General features: G+C 41.2%; 1 protein-coding gene across 1 annotated transcript in view; it reads right to left on the bottom strand.

The window, feature by feature from the left end:
- Positions 1-460: 460 nt before the first annotated feature.
- Positions 461-21,471, bottom strand: part of MCUB (mitochondrial calcium uniporter dominant negative subunit beta) — a 52,661-nt gene continuing 31,650 nt past the window's right edge. Inside the window, exons 2-9 of the mRNA XM_059818219.1 lie at positions 19,148-19,227; positions 8,842-8,942; positions 8,405-8,575; positions 3,760-3,864; positions 3,385-3,545; positions 2,337-2,540; positions 1,599-1,715; positions 461-637 (exon numbers count right to left, since the gene is read on the bottom strand). Coding sequence (XP_059674202.1) covers positions 560-637; positions 1,599-1,715; positions 2,337-2,540; positions 3,385-3,545; positions 3,760-3,864; positions 8,405-8,575; positions 8,842-8,942; positions 19,148-19,227 — 1,017 coding nt within the window. The 3' untranslated portion in view covers positions 461-559. The remainder of the gene's footprint in view (positions 638-1,598; positions 1,716-2,336; positions 2,541-3,384; positions 3,546-3,759; positions 3,865-8,404; positions 8,576-8,841; positions 8,943-19,147; positions 19,228-21,471) is intronic.

Genomic DNA, 21,471 nt, shown 5'->3' with positions numbered 1-21,471 from the left:
TTCTTTCAATAAAATGCAACAGTGAAACATAAATGGTTTTATAGTAAATGAGTTTGATACATCTTACTTTCCCAGCAATAGTTACCAAAAAAAGCTTACTTGTAGTGCAAGTCTAACCTCCACCAATGGTGTTATATCAGAGTCAAAGCACAGAGCTAGGGAAAGGAAAACAGTAATTTCAGGGGAAAAAAATCTTAATACTCGATGCAGAAATTTACTCTATGAGCTACTGCTGTTCTATAGTAAATAGTCCTAAAAAGACAGCCCTTGTTCTATAAAACATCCCTGTCATTTTACCAGCGGGCAGAATGCCTCCATTTTACTAATGAGATTTGACAAATACCTTGAAGAACTTTGCTTCAGCAGCTTCTTTATAGTATTTAAAAAAAAAAAAAAACACAAAAAACCAAAAACCCAAACCATCAGTGACCAAATAATTTCTGTAGATATTTATTGCAACTTTCAAAACTATAGTGGTCAAAAATACTCAGTTTCTATAGAGTAACTAAATGTTCGTATCAGCTTTGAAAGGGCAATTCTAATATATACAAAACCAAAGTCAGTCCTTGTCATTGATTTCCTGGATTGGAAGCCTCAGGTGCAGAGGTTGGCGCAGACGCCTCAGGGATTCTTCTGCCTGCCAGTGCGAGAAAGAGGGAGAGTTCATCCTTCTGCAGCCCCCCTTTCTCTCCTCTTTCACACATCCAGTATCTTTCCTTTCTCAGAAGGCATTGGTCTTATACAAGAAACGAAACTAAACAAATGGAGGACGCTGACCATTTACAGACCTGCTCAGGCCATTCAGCCAGTCTCCAGAGAGAAGCATGTGCCCTACCCATCCACACACTCACCCACACCCCACAGTGTTACTTTCCTGAAATTACAACTACAAAATTCATACTCAAAGGCTACTGAAAAAGCATCAACTCTAGCCTTATACCAAACATGGCTCATGAAATGACACTGAACCACAGGTCTTAAACTAAAATTAGGGGTAGTTTCAATTTTCTTTTACGAGACATTCAACACAGGGCTGGGGAGATAGAAACGGGGGAGTAAGAATTGGGGAGTGGGACCTGTGACGTTTTTTCGTGAAGATTACGTTGTTTCTCCCAGGCCTACGTACCGCCACCTGTTACAGAATATGGGTGACTGGATGGAAACCTAAGCCTTTTACCTGAGGCATAGGATTAAGTTGTCAAATGCTGAACTCTGCAAGACAGTTTCCTTCCAAGGAAGGGAGAAGATTGTGGTACCACAGCAGTGCAGCTAACACACTGTCTCCAAAAGCAATACAGTTCTTCTATTAAAATCGCTGAAAAGGCAACATATTCAAGTATGCAAAAAATGGATGTGTAGGCCTGATAAACTGACTGACTTGTTTTAAAGGTTTCTCTTTCTGATGGCTTACTGAAGTCATTTATAAATCAATGGCAAACATTGTATGGTTATTTAAACAGCTCAAACTGGCTGATAAGCAATACGCTGTTTTGAATGTACGTAACAAACCTTGAGGTCAATTTTCCCTTCACTGAGAGTTTACTGAAAAAGTCGTAACCCAGAGACTACCTCATTATTTAAGGACTGTATTTAAATACCTCTGCTAGGTCTTCTTTGAGCTTGTTATATCGTTCCACGTTAAAATGCTGTTTTTCGGATTTCCGATAGAAGTAGTGGAGGAACTGCCTGTCTTTAGCGTCAGGATAAATGTAATCCTGGTGAAGAAAGCAGGGCACGTATTTGGGGTTAGCAAGAAAACTGGGTAGAGGTCAGAAGATTATCTGCACAAACGAGTTTCTTCAACAGAAATTCAGCTTGTTTCCAGAAGATTTACCTAGTTAACACACACACACACGTTCTGTTAAGAGGCTACATATGAAGTTATGCCCTTACAGGTCATAAGGGCCTTTTTAGAGACATGGTAGGAATTGTTTTTATCGCCTCTAAAGGAATTTTCAATCATAATAAAGACATTGTGTGATCTTCACGACTGGAGCCACCCAAGTCAACAGACACTACTTCCAAGGAGTCAGAGAAAGTTCAACTACTATTTGATCTCAAAGACTTATTCGAAAGTCTCAAGCAATGGTGCCAGCAGCTGTTCAAAAAAGCCAAGTAGTAATCTCTTTATCTACTCATACCCCAAAAGTAGGAATGCTTTAGCCCTTCTTAAAAATCTAACATTTGTATCCGGCCTCATTAGGGATCAAACAAGTCCCTATCTGATGGCAAGGGTACTTACTGAATTATATTTTCATCAGACCCCAAACACTGTGATTTTCAGAGTCAGTTTTCTGCTTTACAACACTCCAGACATTTACAAAATGGGGACTTACCCGTTTAGTAAGAACAAAGTAGGCATAGAAAGCCATGGCACTCCCGTAAGTGATGAAATATGTGACTGGCTCCATGATGTCCCACGAATAGACCCACCACGTAAGCCACGCCAACGCTCCCCCTTGTGTTGACATCAGAGCTAAGCCAACCCACAGAAGCCTGGAGGTCTTTGCATCCGCACTGTCTGCGATTCTGGCTTTCATCTAAGGAAAAGAAACAAAGAAACCTGTTTACGCAAACATGAGTGCAACTGACGAGCGGCTCCTCAACTATGTTTTCTCCTGCCGGGCTAGGTCCTTTTTCAGGATCTTTTACTGACTCCTCTTACGGACTTACCCTGCCAAGAAAGAAAAGGAGTGAAATCCAAGGGCAACCAGATCTCCTGGCTGTTGTGCACCAAGAAATGCTGCTTTTAATCTCCCCTTCCCACTACTAGGGATTTATGTCTACCGGATTTCCATTTACCATTCAAGGCAGCTGTGGTTAACGCTGAGGCTGGTCCTCACAAAGCAGCTCTGAAGCCAAGGAAAACTTTGTCCACTTTGTCAGGCTCTTTCTGTCTTCCTCCCCTCATGCTGGGTTAGCTTAGCCTGCCCTAGATCAACCTTCATACCTTCCCTTCTTGGATTAGGGCAACCATTAGTCCAAACAATTTGCCTTGCTGCCTTGGTGATACAGAAAACCCTAGCCTAAGCCACAGATGATTTCTACCTCACTATTGTTTTGTCTGTAATGGGTATTCAGAACTCATACAGCAACAGGTGACTAAGAGGACTTTCAATCCCAGTACTAGCAATGCTGAGGCTTGTTCATGACAGCTTTCTCCAGGTGTTGTGGTTTCTACCCAGGGCATGTATGTAAACAGGAGGGAAAAGAACCGAATTGAAAATAATTTGAATTGTATTTGAATTGATCCTCATCTGCATAACAAGACAGACACACCCTAGCCATTCATGCTGATTTTTTTCTATCACAGAGCTTACTCTTGATGAAAGGAAATGCTTTTGAGGTTTTTTTTTTTAAAAAAAAGCAACCCCGCCTTCCAACCTGTTCAAGAGGCAGCAGCTCTTCTTTCAGATGGTCCAGTTTCTGTAGCAATTCTCTCTCTTTCCTGATCTGGTGATCTTCTAAATGCAGAGCCACAAACAGTCGGTGAACCAAGGATTTGATATCTTCCATTTCAGTAGCATGCTCACTACTCAGCTTATCTGAAAAGAAAATGTTTATTATATAAAACATTTCAAGAACCTACCCTGCTTCATTCTCTCCCCACCTACAACCCCAAAAAGCAGGCCCATCCAATGGCAAAAAAAAAAAAAAAAGAGAAACTCCTTTCTTCAGACAGGTTCTAGTTTTCTGAGATATCCCATGCCTTTCACTAGATGAAGTGAGATAATCAGAGTTATTAAGCATTGTTCTTACCTTTTACAGGAGGTGACACGTTGTATGCTGTGTTGTTGATAACAAGTTTAAAGTCATTCATCAATAAGACCTCCATCAAGGTTGCATCCGAGACCTTGCTACCATCTGCAGAAAAAAGATTTAAGTTCTAAATAATTTTTCATAAGGAATCTTAAACATTAGCTGATAGCCCTTTGGAAAAGTGCTAGAGTTCTTTATTAATAACATTTGGAAGGGAACTGCACTCCTAGTAAATCCGGTAACTGATACTAAAAAGTAAAGAGGAACACATCAACACAGAGCATGTGCCTGTATGCTTTCTCTAGCGGTGTCATTTGGACTTGCCGCTACCACAAGCAGACTTGCATTTTCTTGTGTTACAATTATGACTAGTATTGACCCACCTGAAAGGGAAGGGCAGAAGAAAAAGTCTTGCATAAACCAGCAACAAATTGCAACATAAAGATCTGCATTTTTGTTTCTCCATCCACACACAAGTTTGCGTCTTCACTAGGACAAAGGGGTTTGGGAAATTAGAAGACCTTCAAAGACCTCACCTTCAGTTACAGGTTTATGTCTTTCTTTAAACAAGCTCTTCTAGTCAAAAGGAGCAATTCTTGTCAGCAGTGGTGTTCACTTTTTTATTATTGGTACTTGCAATCACTCTGTTTCAATATCAGTTGTGACTGGAAGTTGAGAAGTAGCTAGCTACACTGTCCCGTACAAGGCAGACCAGGAGCCACAGAAGCATTAGTCTAAAAAACTCTGGAGAACCCTTTTCTACTTGTTTGTTTTTTTTTTTTAACCACAAAAATTTACATGAATCCTACCCCATCAGCAACACAGAGAACAGGCTGAGAAAAAAAAGAAATCTTATCTGTTTTCAATGACTTAAAATCAGAGACAAGAGGGCAACTGTGTCATTCAATCAGGAAAACTGGTTGTTGAAGATTTTATCCTGCTTTTGTATTTGTTCCTTCTTTTCATTCCCCCTCCACTGTTTTTCTTTGCCAACAGCCCTTTCACCCAAAAGGCAGTACCTGTGTCTGCCTAGAGCTTAGAAAAGATCTGCCACGGGTAGATAGACCACAACTTCAAGATACGAAAAGGCTCTCATCCAACGGCATGGACATGCTGCAGCCCTTCCCAGGGCATTCTCAACACAGCAGATCTTGCAAGATTAGTACTCTGGCTACATTTCCCATTTCTTGAACAACAGGAAAAACAGCCGCATCCAAATGAGAAATGGATCCCTTCCTGTTTTACATTCAATACACAAAGGCAGATGTCATCTTTTTACATTTCAGCAGAGGTTTTAAATCTGTTTTGTTCCATCTCTGCTTTTTGTTTCTCTGTTTAAAGGGGCTTGAAATTTGTAAATAACCTCTTTTCCTTAGTATATTACTACTCCTCCTGCCTGCTGGCTTTCGTATCTCCTCTTCATTTCACTGTCCACCGCACCTCACCGCAGTTAAGATGCAAAGGAACACATCACGTCCCACAGGGAGCTGAAGACACGGAAAAGGAGCTCCCAGAATCATTAGCAGCAACATGTAATGGTAGATCCCCGGAGCTCTCGCTGGCCCAAGTCCAGCAGATCCCAGAGCCACCCAGTAAAACCAGCCCCCAGAAGGGGTTCAGGTGGCCCAAGAAGCCCCGGAGCTGCAGACAATTGCTGCTGGACACATTGCTGTGGCACAGCGGGTTCAAAAGGCATAGAGCAGCTGCTCCACGGAAGCTGTTTGACCCGGTCTTCATCTCCCATACATAAAAAGGGCATCTTCCCCTGCCCCTGCCAAGGGGTGGGCAGTGGTGGAAAACAGCAGCTTTACTCCCAAGATGAATACTGATCAGGCTACTAAATATGAAGATTTTTCTATGTCAATATTTGTCACCGTGGTACTGCCCCAGCTCCTCCATCTGTCCCCACATACCCACTACAGAAAGGCACCGCAGATAACCCCACACCTGCAATTATTTATTCGCTGGAACTCTGTTCTCAGGCCCCATCTGCTGAGGCTGAGATAACTGAACTCCATGAGCTAACACACCAGCTGGCTCCCCGACCCGCTCTGTGTGGGTAGCAAAGCAAACCTGGAAGGCTATCACTTTCAATCCAAAATCTGAAATTTTAATATGCCCATCCACTCGTTTCTTTTTTTCAGTGTAGTAGAACATCAAAGCTCATTTGCATGTTAATTACTAAGGTGACATTTATAAAGTGACATTTAAGCAAAAGATGCTTTTCAAAAGAAGTGCCACAGGCTCTTTGTTCTGGATGTGATACAACACCAATTTATTAACCTGTCCAACCTTTCATTAACTGAAAAGCAGAAAAGTTTGGGGGGAAGGGAGGTGTTTTATTTTAGAAAAGTCCCCACAGGCTTTCAGCAAAAGGCTACTTTCCTTTCTGTACCTAAGCACAAGTATTCAAGTGTGGACCAAGGGCCATTTTTTGTCTACAGAAGTTTTGCAGGACCAAAATCAAAGCCACAGAAAATGAAAGTGAGTCATCATACACAGCACTAATGCTTTCAATTAAGTTTGGGTTTCATTTAATGGCTAAAGGACACAGAAGAAGTGCCTGCACTAAATCAAGGCTTCGTAATTTTTCTTTAGTAATAAATGTTTAACTCTCAGTACTTGACCAATAGTTTCTCTGTACAGTATCAGTTTCCTAATAAATTAAACATCGAAGCTGTTCTCTAACATTACAATTGCCCAGCACTTCAAAAATACAGAGCAGAGAACTTGTTTAACAGTCCTTGTTTTAATCAAAGCGGACGATGTTTCTATTTCAAAGTCGGGGGGGATGGTGTTAAACAGATGAGAGGAGGTGAAAATGGCCCAAATTCCTCTCCACTTTGGAACCTGCTGCCTGTCCATGCCAAAAACGCCAGACTTGCAGGATTCTTACAGAAATTATGTTATGCTTTACAAGCAACCCATATTTGCACTGAAGCAGAATGAGTAGTTAGCTTTTGCTGACAAACCACAGAAGAATGCGATTCAGCAGTGAATCCCAAATACCTCTGTCATGGATGGCTCTGCAGGGATAGCAGTACTCAGAGCTTAACTATTTGCTGGTGCCTGTTCTTGGCTAGCCCTGCCTCACCCCAGTGAGAAATCCTTTTTAGTGAAAGCTTCCACGTTAAGGGGAGGGCAAGCTGCTGACAATCACCATTTGTTACCGTGGCTTCTGAAGATACAAGAGTCTCTTAGGAAGTTAGCTTTTTCAAGAGAATTTTCTACCCTTGCTGCCTAGCAGACATAGTATTAAAACAAAACAAAACAACCCAGCCCCAAGGTTCCTGTGTACACAAAGCTCATGCACCCACTGGGATCCACACAGAGGATATAAATATATTGCTCTACGGGGTATTTTCCTGTTTTATTAAATGTGCTCTCAAAGGCAACTAAAGCAGCTTCTCCTAGATCTGTGGCTTCCTGATCTTCTAGGAGGATCAATCTATTTTCAGTTCCTTTAAAAGTCCCTGCAGCCCTCTGCAATATCAATCAGGAAGAAAGGGAACATTATGAATGCACCCAGTTATGAACCTTTGGACCAATTTTCCTTGACCCCATCCTTTATGTGTTACCTGGAGGAAAATAAATCTTTTTACAGTGATGTAGCTATCCTTTTTTTTCTTTCTTTCTTTCTTTCTTTCTTTCTTTCTTTTTTAGGGGCATGAGAGGGAAAGGGAAGAAATAGATGCTTTTAGTTAGCCACATTCAAGTACCTATTCTACCAGATTCAGACAAAAAAGCTGCGTCTCAGTTCTACTTTTGAGATTGAGTCCTCCTCCAGGACCAGGACAGGGGTTGCAAGACTTTTCAGAATTGCTGTGGAAGTACTACAAAGTACTGCCAAAATCCAAACCAAGTTGTCTTGAAAATAAAATGAAAAACCAGTTTAACTAACTGGATGTTAGTTTTTATCAACAGGCAGACCAAAGAGACAAAACTGCAGGAAAACAGAGAGCAGAGCTTGAGAAAATTACCTGAAGACTTGGGACAATGGGATAAACAGTATGCTACAAGGAGGAAAGACCACGTCAATGCTAACATATCAGTATAGCTTTTTCTTTTCAACCCAAGGGCCCCAAAGTACTGCACTCCAGCTGATGAATGAAACCTCCCCAAAGTCTCAAAAAGCTGCCCTTTATCACTGCACACATTATCTGGTTGCTTAGCTCTTAGTAAGTTTTCCATATGAGTTCAAGTTTGTAGTATGGCAAACGGATTCTTCCAACTCCAGGTAACATTGAACAACTGCCAGATATCGCATTCAAGAGCCCAACTGGTTGTCTTTAAGAATGATAATGGAGAACAAGGCAAGAAAAAGATATCAAGGACACCAGAAGAGAGACACTTATTTAAAGACAGCATTACAAAGAGAAGCTACCTGAAAAAGATAATAGAGGGTATTACTGGGATATAGGGAAGGTTACAGTAATATGTGCATTTCTGCATTTTTATCAGCCTTTCCAAGAGGACTTGGGTATTAAATTTGAAACACCAATAAACCCCAGAAGCATTCAAGAACTACCCCAACAGCAACAATGCTAAACCTGATGGAGAACTGAACTCATGCTTCAGGAGAGAAGTACAGTCCATTTGAAAAGGAATGTATTCATTTTTGAGGAACAACAGAAATGTAACATACCTGTTGCAAAGACTTCCGCCCTCTCAATTCCTTTATCTTCCCTCTGCACATCCTGCAGGAATGCCCCTACGGTAGTCACCATTGGCTTAACAGTGAACCGACAGCGTTCACTTCTTGTGGGCAGCATAAGAGTTACCACAGGAAGACCATGTCTGTAATTAATAGTTACTTCTGGAGGGGGAAAAAAGAAAACGAAGGGAAAAAGTCTTATCTTAAGTTGTAGTTTAATTTAAAAGCTGTTTTTAAAACACAGGATGAATAAAAGAAAACCACACAAAACATTCTAGATTTCTTTAATGAATATAGTACTTCTATTTCTGGGATATATATATATAAAAAACACATGCAACTGACATCATCTCACCCTACTCCCACAAAATAAATGAAAAGCTTGTTGACATTGATGGGACGGGGGAAAACCTGCTGGGCAAGCTTACCATCAGATGGCACCAGGGTGCTGTGAGGTGCTCCTTCCCGGCCCCTCCAAGCTCCGGCATGCCTCCACAGCCACACCTGCAGCACAGACACAGGGAGCTTGCTTTAGAGAGGTTAGGATGCAAGATTTATCTGGTGCAAGGCAGTATGCAGCCTGTCACAGTGATCCGCTTCTGTGTGATCTGACAGCAGAGGTGTCCTTCTGAAGAAAAACCCCTTGCTTACCTATTTGTGTTTAAAAGACGGAACCATCCTTACAGCAAGCATAAACGTTGCCAAGGGTATTAAGGTATTGCCCATAGTTTAACTTTTTGTCTAACGTGGTGTAAATAACTCAAGGAAAAAGGGAAAGGGGAAGGAAAGAAAGGAAAAAAAATAAATGCAGTGTTTCTGAAGTGCCTCATGCAACTCTTACAGTAAGCCCTCTCCTCTAGCCCAAAACCATCCGCTTGAAAGATCTCTACATTGTGAAGGCAGAAGTGTTCTGCAGCAGTTCAGAGTCCGCAGTGTAACTTAAAACAGCATGCATGGTTTCAGTGAAGTCTTTTACTGCTGAATCATAAACAGAATGGCACTTTTCATAATCTCAAATAAAATAAAAGCCAATGCAGACTGAGGTCACTCCCCTTTGCTTCATAATTATATATTGTAGACCAAAAGTTAACTATTGACATTCACAGTGTTAAAAGACAGTAACAACAACGCGGCTTGCCAAAGTATGGAAGATACTTTATTTTTATTTTTTAAATCTGAACAGCTGTTTCAACTGCAGCTGAGATGCTGCTGCAACTAACAGCACCACCAGCCTCTGGTACCGGATTGAAGGAGGCGCACTCAGATGCGGTAAGTATCCCCTACGCCCTGGGACTGTGCTGGCAGCAGGTTTTTGAACCTGCGTGGTCACACTCCTGAGCCTGTCCCTTCCAGAGACGTTGGTGAGAACCATCAAGACGCTTAAACACAGCCATGTCAAAACAGAGAAGCCAAACTGCTCTGATTAGACCCGTGGACTTAAAGCAGTCCAGCCACGCTGTGGACGATGCAACTGCTCCGACACAGAAGTACTCTGCTTCTACAGCTGGTCCCCCTGCACAAGGAAAGGAACAATTTTCTTGCAGTGACTCCCACAAAGCAGGCATTACTGCTATAAACTGAGTGTAACAGGCAGAAGTAGGACGGGAAATAACAAAAACTGTGCCTGGGCTGGACCAAGGCATGGGGTTTGAAATATGATAGCTGGAGGAAGCGGAAAACAATGTGGGGAGAGATGCCAAGGACCGATTCTTCCTCTGGTGAGCTTTATAGCTCATCTTTCTGAAAGCCACAACATTTCCTAGTCTGCAAGCTAATCTCCTTTGACAAGGCAGGAAAGGAAAGCTACAAATGCAAGAGGCCTCTGCCCGTTCAGTATGCCAAACGCTGCTCACCATGTTCATGTGATTTATTCATTTTTAAAGAATCACAAGCTTGACTGTCTGGATAGGAATATACTGTTAGGTTAAATGAAGAATTCACCTGTAAAAAATAAATCTGTGTGTTTCAAACACACTGACCTTGCCCTAGATTTCTAGCTGGAACAAGCGCTTTTCAGGATTTAAAGACAATAAAATGAATCATACCAGGAGTTTCCAACACTGATAAATTTCTGTATTGTAATCTTCAGGCACCAAAGGCACTCAGAAACCTAGACTAAATAGCAAAATACCTTAAACACAAGAGCACTGTCAAAAAAACCCCGAAAGAGTAGACACCAGGAGTGCAGGAATGCCAAATGGCCAGCCAGAGCTAGGACACGGGTGGTAACTTGTTTGGTTCTCCAGCAGAGCAAGAGATCTTCCTACAAACCAAAACCTACACCCACAAAACGTTTAGAAATACACAGCCTAGCAGTAGGGAGACAACATTCAACACGTGATCCGGTTTTCCACAAAAGACCCTGAAAAACACCGATTAGAACAGTCCACAGTAATAGTCTATAGCCTCGAATCCAACAACTGTGTTATTTGTTTCTTCTGAGGGATATACTTCAGGAAGTAATTTTTTTTTTTTTTTTTTACAGACACCCAATACGTAACTTTGCAATTAATATTTAGATACCTATTCTCCAACCCGCCTCAGGCACGGAACTGCTCCATGCTTGTACTGGAAGGTTGCTTTTTCTTTTTTTTTTTAATCATAGAATGGTTTGGGTTGGAAAAGACCTTAAAGATCATGTAGTGCCAACCCCCCTGCCATGGGCAGGGTCACCTTCCGCTAGACCAGGTTGCTCGAAGCCCTGTTCTGGTGAATTTGGGTATCTACTTTGCTTATGGAGGAAACAATGCATTCAACAATTAATACATATTAAAATATTTATAGATATTAAATATATTAAAATATTTGTTATATTAATTTCCATTTATTGAAATAAGATCTTTAAGGTATTTTCTTCTATTATTCTTTAGACTTTCACATTTAGCATTCATGATCCATTGAAAGAATCCCTATATACTGAAACTTTTTTTTCTTTTTTAGATTGTTAATGCAGCCTACCCGTTAAAATCAGCTGCAAAGGATATGTGAAGTATAAGAAAAACGAAAGCCGCTGAGCCATGAAGCTGAACCGAGTTCCAAATAACGAACTCTTTCTATACAAGCTCTAGGTTGATTAACTGGGAAGCGTGAAGGGCTGAGTTAACTTTCTCCCAATGTTTCCAGATTTAAATCTCCAGTTTCAGTGAAGTTATTAAACCATTAGCTTGCGCCCTACAGCCAAATCACTGTGCCCCTCTCAAGGTGCTTGGAACGACCCCTACCCTGCCACTGGAAAAGAAACGAAGTCGGCAACTACCACAGCTAAAAGGAAGACTTGAACTACGGGACCAAACCAACAAAGACTGCCCTCACAGTAACATCAGTGAGAGCTGGAATAGAAGGAACTGATCGTGAATTAACTGTATCACGACTTAAATTTTGAGATACTGTAAGGAGGACAGCATACTACTAACTCTTTTATTTGCCAGTACATGCATCTCTTGGCTAATTCATCTAACCACACAAAAGATAAGGAAAACTAGTCTACATCTTTCCGCAACTCGAACACACACACACACACCCACACACACACACACGTGGCAGGACATCTGGCTAGAACACCTCTAATGCAATCACAACTATGTTCTGGAATCGGGCCAAAGGCTTGTGAACAGCTCTTAGCTGTGAAACACCCTTTCTCCCTGAACTGTATTTGCTTCCTAACACAAAACACTTGGGAGCAGCAGTCAGCCACAGTGATGTAGATCTCTTGACTCAGTTGAAGGCATGGACTCTGGGAGTGAAAACTTATGAGGATTTAAGGCACAGAGTGATAATTGTGATAAAAATAATCCAATATATTCCATTAAAAAATACCGGTTGGTGTAAAACAGAAAACATATATCCAGTTTAAAGAAGTACTTCCTCTCTTAAGGGTCTCTAATAGCAGAGAAGTTGCCACTGTTAAAGTCAGAGTGGAAATTTCAACGATCTGGTTTACAGCACAGCTTTAGGGACTAATGTAGCAGTGTAACTGAGCTGGAAAACTAAGCAGCCAGACACGGGGGGTGGGAGAGACAGGAATAGCAATACTGCATTTTTCACTTTTGAGAGTGGCAAACCACTGAACCTACCTACATAGCATTTTCTGGAGTTAGCTCTTCCAAATAAGCAATCTCTTATGATGCTGAGTGACTGTTGCTGCAGACTTAAGCTCAAATTTATGTGTGAGCAGTTATGTGTAAGAAATCGGTATCATCATCAGTATGTGAGGTGGCATGAAAGCCGCTGATCTTCCTCAGCACTGCATATGCAAACAGAAACCTCAGCAGGAACCATAACTTCTGTTCTGTGGAAAATTGTCATGTGGGTGGGAAGGGAGAGGGCAAGAAATAAAAATATTTTTCTCATGAAAAAGCAACCTTGAAAAAGGAATTCTGCAAAAAGATGTCATTAGGAGGCTTTCTGAGAGCATGGAATAATTATCTTTGACACTTAGTTGATTTATTTCATTTTGATTTGCCATACCAAAATGTTGTAAAAAATCTGAATCAAAACACAGCTAGCCAACGATCGCATATGTGAACCTGTTTTGACTTGGCTTATATAGAACTCAGAAGAGATTCGGTAGTTTTGGTTTGTTATTTCAACAGCAAAAATAATGTAATGCTACTTCAACATTCAAAGTCCCCGTTAATTTGCATTTGTTAGTGGAAAGCTTTTCATTCCAACCAAAAAACATAGAATCAGCTCAACTCTGTCTGCGCTCTTTTTGAAGTGCCATGCAATACTACAACTGAAGTATTATACTCCTCTAGCATGAGATGCTGTTGATAATGCCTCAAGTCAAACTGATAAGCAGCCTTCACAAAAAATTATTACCGCAGACCATTATTATGAATGCTATGGTCTCCCATATTCTCATTTCCTTTTCTTTAAGGCAATGATAAGAATCTGAAATAGAAAAGCACAATAATAAACCACACTACTCGACTAAGTGTAAGCTTTTTACTCTTCTTTTAATTACACTGCAGCAAAACACATTCTAATTAAAATATATCTTGCAGTGTGCTTTTCAACAGTAATATAATGCTACAGTTTTTCCCTTGGCAGGAGGGGAGAGCTTAGTTATCTCCCGGAGTCCTTGTCCAACACCTGGTACAGCTCCCTTCACATGGCTGCTGGAGAAGGACCAGGGAAAGGGAACAGAAGGGAGAAAAATCGTGGGGGAAACCAGTAGTTGCAATGCCTAAAAATGAATTTTGGGGCCTCTCTTTCTCAGCATCACTAGATGAGCCAACATGCCCGGTACGCATCGTTCTCCCCACGCGCTGATCTTGCCCAGCCTGTGAAGGAGAGGGCAAGACAAGTCACCTCTCTAGATGCTGCTTGCGTGTCTGGAGCAGGAGGAAAATGAGGGCAGGTATGTGTTAACCACTGTTCAGCAAGGGCACGTACTATAAACAGCTATTTATATTTTCCATATTGACTGACAGGTTTTTCTATCTCTAATAAACACACCTAGAAGTTTTCTACCTATGAATGATGTTGGCTCCCATCTGATTCTCCAAGGGAAACAAACCAAGCAATTAATTAATTATGGAGTTACAATCTGCAATTTCAGAATAAACTATCTACAGACATTTCAGAAAGGTTTAAAACCAAGGGAAAGGAGGAAAAAAAGCGGGTGCTGTCACAGTCTACTGAGTTTGCAAATCTTGCACGACCAAGATTACCAAAAATCAATCAGTTTTCAGAACAAGTTTACAATAACTACACATAAGGTATTTCCCTTTTTAAAATGAGTCACCAAGGCCATTTTGGTGATATCTGCTGTTAAATTTCTGTGCTGTTTTTATAAGCAATCCCACACGAGTAGGAAAATAAGACATTAGGAACCCTAACAACCACCTACAAGCAGCTTACAAGTGCCCATCTGAGCTACAGAAACACCTTCTCTCTCATTAACTTTTCAGTAATTTGTCTTTGCTTACACTGGAAGGATTTTCATTGTTTATCCACTGATCCTAAAACAGGTGATCAGGCAACAGCAGCCTCAATACAAACAGCAGCTTCAAGGCACATCACTCAGATTTAGCAACATATTCTGGAAGCCCAACGTAAATTAAACAAACAAAACCCCAGCGACAGACACATCACTCACTCTGCCATAATACCCCCATACCTAGTAACAGTTTCAGCCAGGGAAGATAATTCTGACACTTGGGAGCGTTCAGGATATATCTCTCTATCCTAGAGGGGGGAAAAAAAAAAAAAAAGATGACAGAATGACAGATTTTCTTATTTTCCTGAGACACAGCTTTCCTGTCTCAATATGGACCTTGAGGTGAACACTTTCTCCCAGCTGCTCCACAGGGCACTACAAGAACTGCACTGCAACATTTACCTTTCAATCCTGCAGCTTATTCAAAATACACGGTATTTTTAACCCCTTCTTCAGTACAAATCAAAGTTTAAAAAAAGTAACCAAGAGGTCTCTTCCAGCAAAGTAGTAGTTTCAGCATGAGTATGCATGTTCCGGTGACCTTGAAGAAGCAAGAGCAATACAGCATTCACGTGGCTTTCCTTCAAAACTCACTTGCCCTACAGCTCTGGAAAAAAAGAAAAAATGAAAATGGAGCCCAAGCAATCAAAAGGTTGGTTTCACGTGCCTGTTGTTCTTTGTGCCTTTATCATCTTGATGATCTTTCATTTCCTGCCTCTGCTCAGGTTCCAAGAACGGTTGGCACTAGATTTAAGCAGCCAGACAAACGCTACCAATGACCGAAGCGACAGCGGCGATAAGAAGTGCATCAAAGCGACTGGCCACCAAGAACTTCTTTTATGAATGCCCAGTTGGTCAACTCCACCACTGCAGCAGGACTTTGCCAGGAAGACCTTCCACTCAGCCTTTGCTGAGCGAGTGCGCATCCTCCACTTGACTTCTGCTCGCTATTCCTTTGTGCTCTCTCACCCACTCCCTGCCCAAACTCTTCCTCCCCACACACCCCCAGCACTCCACTCAGCAGGTCCAGGTAGGGGGGAGAAGCGGTTATGCAGCCCCTGCAAGTCATGGATGGTCGCAGGGGGCAAAGTCCCTCTTCTCACATTGTATGTCACCGTGGCCATCTGACTCTCCACCGGGCAGCTGAGGATGCAGAGCTCTGGGTAGCTAGGGAAGCACCTGGACTTGCATCCGCATCGGTTTTACGAGCCAGAAAAACAGATGCTGAAAACACTGACATAGCAGGCTGAAATTAAGCCTCATCCTCCTCTATCCAAAAGCACGATTTCAGTAACAGTGACCCCTCACTGCAAAGAAGCAACACCAGCAAGTGCTGCGGAGACGAGAAGGACGAACACCAGCTGACATTTTCTGCCTGCAGTGTCTTCTGGGCACTGCTCTGAAGGTACAGATAATCCTTGCTTTTCAAAGCAAGCAGACTTCCAAGCAAGCGTAAGGACAGGCCTAAAAAAAAGGCAATTACACAGGCCAGGCGCATTGTTAGAAGGAACATCAAGAATTGTGTCTTACTATTTTATCAAACCTTCTCCTCCTTCGCTTCCTACAAAGAGAAGCGGATCTAAAATCTCCTCTGATTCTAAGGTTTTACAGTATTGGAAATCTCACATCTTCATCTGGTTTCAATAAAGTCTACTTGCCTGAAAGTTGCTGTTCTACCCAACCTAGTTTATTTTCAGAACGGAAGATGGGACGCAACACCTAGAAGGAAGTTTGCAAATCAAAGAGGGGTAAGACTTTGAGAGGGAGCGATTATAGCGTGAAAAATGTATTTGTGCTTTATCAAAAGCAAAAGCAAGCCTACACTCGAGAGCTGTGCCATCTGTTCCCCAACAACAGTCTTGATCAAAAGATGAATTTGTCAGCACAGACAGGATTTTTCATTCGTCCCACAGAATGGATCTCTGCTTGTGTGCGGTGCCTTCTGGGACAGGCATCCTGACCTGGGAAATGTCGCAAAATTTTACTCTAAGGGTAACAAGAGTGACTTTGCTTTCAAAAATATGCTTATAGCATATCGCATTAGATAAGAAAATGGGCTTGCTGCACCTTTTCCTACAGACGTCTTAGAAAGAGCGTATCTCGATGCACACAGCTGCTTTCGTATCTCTCAAAAAAACACTCAAACTCATCTCTAGGAATAACACTAATTCTTCAAATTGCCAGCCAAGAAAAAACTTGTTTAAATTCCAGCTGAAATGAGATAACAGAAGCGAGATAAGGATGCAAAGTCAGATGAATGCACTTACAGGTTTACGAAAGTTACAGCCAACTCTCGCTTTTCTCTTACAGAGTTTTTCAGATTAAAAGCACTGGGCAGGTTGTAGCACACAGGAAAAAGATGATGTAACTCAGAAAACAAAACTGCTTGTCAACATTTTCATTTAGAACGGACACTTCTGTTTACAATATAAATAACCCTACCTCCCAACACAATAAAAACAGGTTTTTATACACCTACAAGGATGCACTTCTGTTAATTCTTATGAGTATTGTTTTCCCAGGCTTTTCTTTACTCAACTGTGCAGATTTCAAATGCCTTAAGGCATTTACAGCTTCGCTAATAAAGAAGAGAGTGCTTTGGAAATTTGATTGACTGAGGGCTTAGAATTAGTATCTGACAGACACGTGAAAAAAGGTCAGTCAGAATTATCAGCAGTGGAGAAATTCCCAGCGATGGCTCTCACCTGGCTTTTCAGCAAGTTTTTTAGCAGGTAACACGCTGTATATCCGCTCTGTCAAACAGACCTCAGAAAGGGAACCAGCTGTGCAGCTGCTGAAATGCGCCGGGCAGGGAAAGCTGGCTCTTCTCCACAGCATCCCCTCCATTCCCTGCTTAGCCACCCCTCCAGCAAATCGCTTCCATCCCGCTGGGCACGTTTCCCACCTTGTCCTCTCTCACACCTCCCTAGGGTTTGACCACAAGCCATGAGGAACCCCAATACCCTGCAAAATCAAAGCCCTTTCCCCTTTCGTTGGCTCTCAAACACTCCCCTGGTCGCCTTGGTGCAGAGGGTGCCATCCCAGCAAGAAAACGCAGAATCAAGAAAAACTGCACTTGGCTTCAGCTGGGCATGGAGGATTCATTCCATTCGCCCATTCATTGTTATTTGGAGGGGCAGGAAAATGTTAGGGATCAAATCTAAGGCAACAGAGGACAGTAACAGAGAGCAGGTATTTAGTCTTATGTCCGTGTCTGGCACAGTCCCAGTATGATTTAGAGCAAATCTAGGTGCAAGTATCTGAATGTTGCACTATTAGAGAGGTTTCTCCTTTTTCTCCTGCCACGACATTTCCAGGAATGATTTGTCTCTATAATTATTTTAACATAGCAGACCATAAAAAGGTGTTTTTATAAACTTCTCCATAGCTCCATTCCCTCTTTTTTTTTTTTTTTTTTTTTAAGGTCTGAAGTTAAGACTAGCCCTAACACTTAGGAACCAGTGTTTTGTGCAGGCAGCTGTAAACAGGTACTTTTCCAAAGGGAAAACACAAATTTCTTTTGATTGCCTAAAAAAAAAAAAAGAGAAAAAAAAGAAAAAGGTAGGAACAGAAGAACTGACAGATTACATCAAATCAAAAGCCTTTCTCTGTTAGTGGTTGGTATTAGTATGTAGATACAATGATTTATATCCCTTATAACAGATAGTTATAAAATAACTCCCAAAAGGATCTTAGTTTATATTCCAGCTTTATATGCTGTTACACTCCTGTGGATGCCCAAATTACTTGCAGGGAGTGCAAAATATATTTTTTTAGCCTTGTTAGAAAGTAACCAAAGAAACCAAAGGCATCAACAGCCAAGTAAACAGAGAAGGCTAATCCTTTCCCTTTCCATAGCTTCTGATGAGTAACATTAAAAACAATTTCTAGGGCAGATACTATAAGAACATCCATAGCCAGTAACCAACAGCGAACTTAAGATCACAATTTAATAGAAACCTCAACAGGTTTTGTCAGAAACTGTAGAGCTGCCACTTAATAGATCCTGGCAGCAAGAAAATATAAAATAAATTATAAAAAAAAAAATCAGACAAAAGCAAAGAAAGAAAACATTTCTAAGCAACAAGATCAAAGGGGCCACTACAAACGTATCAGTACCAACGTGTTTAAGAGCTTTGAGCCTTTATGCACACTTCACAGAATGGTTGCAATAAGCTGGGTTTAGCAACACTGTCATAGCAACAGCAAGACTCCACTTGAGAAGACAACTTTGTTCCAAGCCCCTTATCAAAGGTCTACATAAATATTTTTAAAACCACGAAACTCATCTAAGCAGGCTTACAACCATCTATTTGTTTTCTTGGAAAAGAGCTTTACTGGGAGAAGTAGCTTCAACAACGTTCCTGCTAAAAGGGTGGCCACAGCAGAGATGCCTCGAAAATCCAACTGCTGTTCTGGCCTGAAACAAAACGCAGCCGTACTGTTGAGTGAGCAGAGGCCTCGCTAACCCAAGAGTTCAGCAAAGGTCCTGATAAGCATGTCCTGGCATTTGAAGACTTTTGTCTAAAGACCCATCACTCTCAAATATACTTGTGGACAGAGGTCTCAAACACTGCTATCGCCCAAACAGATGCAACAACGTGTTGCCAGATGTCAAGAAAAAAAAAAAAGTATTTTTGCTTTATCGTCTATTTTCTTTTGGAAGTCTATCTTCTCCCATTGCTGTTCAAGAAGCTATTTTAATCTAAAAACATAAAATGGCTGTGGCTTTGCTGATGCTGACCACTTCCACGTTTCAGCTGTTGACATCAGTGTTTTAAAAAACATACCTTAGCTGAAATAGTAACTCAGGGAACTCATTTGCAATATTCCTTATCAAATCCAGCATAGTCCGATTTTCACCTCCTTCCTACAGGAGTAAAAAACACAAAGCATACAGACAGCCATGATATTTGGAAATCAATAACCAATACTGGCTATGATACACTGAGCTATGACTCTGCCCTTCAGTCTTTACTCTGTACAATAAGCCTGTACATTTATACTTTCTACAGAGCAGGCAAAGCAAACAGAAAGACTAAAGATTTCCTGCAGAGGTTTCTAATGGCTTTTTCTAAAGCTTGTTATCATGAGAAAAACAATTAAAATCAGTACAAGAAGATGAAAGGCTCTGTATGCCCCGGATGGTCCAGCACCTGTGTTCCGATGCGCCCGCCGTGCCTCCCAGGGGGGTTGGCAAATCTGCATGTTAGCTCCTCACTTTTCACCCCAAAGCCTTTGAACTCCAGCCAATTAAGAGTTGTTTTGTTTCCCCTTCCTCTGTTAATTCACTTAGGACATGTATTTGAAAGACTGAGGCAACAAACAGGGCAAGAACCTGCATTCTGTAAACGCAGGGTTTACCGAGTGTTTTTAGGAACCCCTTTTAACGCTAAAGCAAACAAGAATTTAATGCCACGCAGAACAAGCGACGAATAGGCAAAAGCTGCTGCTGCTCTTCTCCTCAGGCCCACAGTAACATCAATACATATCGTATGTAGTCATCTGATCTTCCAACACTGCTATAATGCAATGATTATAAGGCAGAACCTCTTACCCAGCTCTGTACTTTGGGATACAGTTAAATGAAGCTGCCATCGATGAATCGGACTCCTGCGGACAGCAGAATCTCTAGCCTGCAACACCAATGAAACTCTGTTTTGGCTGGCAGGTTTTCTCTAAGCTATCTCCAATAAATCCTCCCACCTTGTTAATTCGACAAGTGAAGTTTGCAGATAAAACCCAGTTTTGCCCCCAGTCTTCCTCCTAATTGAATGGAAGCATATCATTTGGGGAAGGCATTACTAAAAGAAAACTCTAAAATAAGGTAAATAAATCCTGCAGAGTGCTCTCTGTCAGGTTTCCTGTAGTCCAGAACAAGTCACAACACTGAGCTAGAAAATGAACGGTCTATGGTCACTTGATTCACTCCACCCCCAACGCGCACCCAAATTTATACAGGAATTCTACGTAAAGTCAAATTTCAAATAACTCATTATAATTATTATAGGTTTGACATACTCATCATTAATGCTTTACTACTCAGAGCAAGCAGTGGAACATATAAACTTCTCACATTCAAAGGACCTGAAAACGGTTTAGTTCTTAATCTTGGAGTTTTAACACTGGACCACTGGAAAATTAAAGTTACTCCTTCCCTCTGTTACGTAAATGTGCATATGCAAAGAGATCCCACCAGGAAAATATTCTGCCACTATGTTTTGATATTAACAATCAAAGAATATCAAGTTTGTCTTATTTTGTAAAGCATTACGTATAAGCAGTTTGTGCAGGAGAAAAACTGGGGCGGGGGGGAAGACAACAGCTATTCTAACATGTTGCATCCAGTTTCTCTTGACAACAGCAAAGAAATTCATCCTTAAAACACTAACACAGAGGGACTATCTACATTTTTGATACATCAACTAAACCATTTACTGGAAAGCCATTAAATGTAAAGTGAAAAAAATATAAAAAATTGAATTCAAAAGCACACTTAGGCTGTAAAAATTATGGATCCTGTTTCTCCCTTTTACCAGCTTTGATGTGATGGCAGATGTAGAGTACAGGTTAGATCAGCAGCTGCAAAAACTCCTTGCTCAGAAGGAATCGAACGTGTCTTGACCGCGCTTCTATCTTCGTAAACTGATTAACAAAGCAGCTCCACATTATATACCTCATTAATTAGCACTTTTGAATTTCCAGGTAACCTAATATTTCCAGGTGAAGTTTCTCAGTTCATCAGGGGCAATTCAAAGCCTTACTAACTCTGCCTATAGAAGCAGAGGGGAAATCCCCCATCATTAACATCCCACTTCAGGTTAAGACTAACACGCAGAGCTATGGATGATGTGGATTTTTCTTTTGCTTCGGTAGTGTGATTTCCTAATGGAACAAGACACATAATCATGCTGTATGTCTGTCTACAGGTTTCCACTAAGATTTAAGATTATTTTATTATTATTTATATTTTACTATTATTTTTTTAAGATTATTACACAGCTACCATCCACTCACAGTCAGAAACAGTTAACAAGTGCTCAGAGATCCAACAGCCTACATTCCCTCTACTAGGATGCATAAAACATTAGCACATTAGAGATGTTAATTTTCA

The sequence above is a fragment of the Gavia stellata genome, chromosome 5 (assembly GCF_030936135.1).
Source record: "Gavia stellata isolate bGavSte3 chromosome 5, bGavSte3.hap2, whole genome shotgun sequence".
NCBI lineage: Eukaryota > Metazoa > Chordata > Aves > Gaviiformes > Gaviidae > Gavia > Gavia stellata.
The sequence above is the reverse complement of the archived record's forward strand: the minus strand, read 5'-3'. Positions and strand labels throughout refer to the sequence as shown.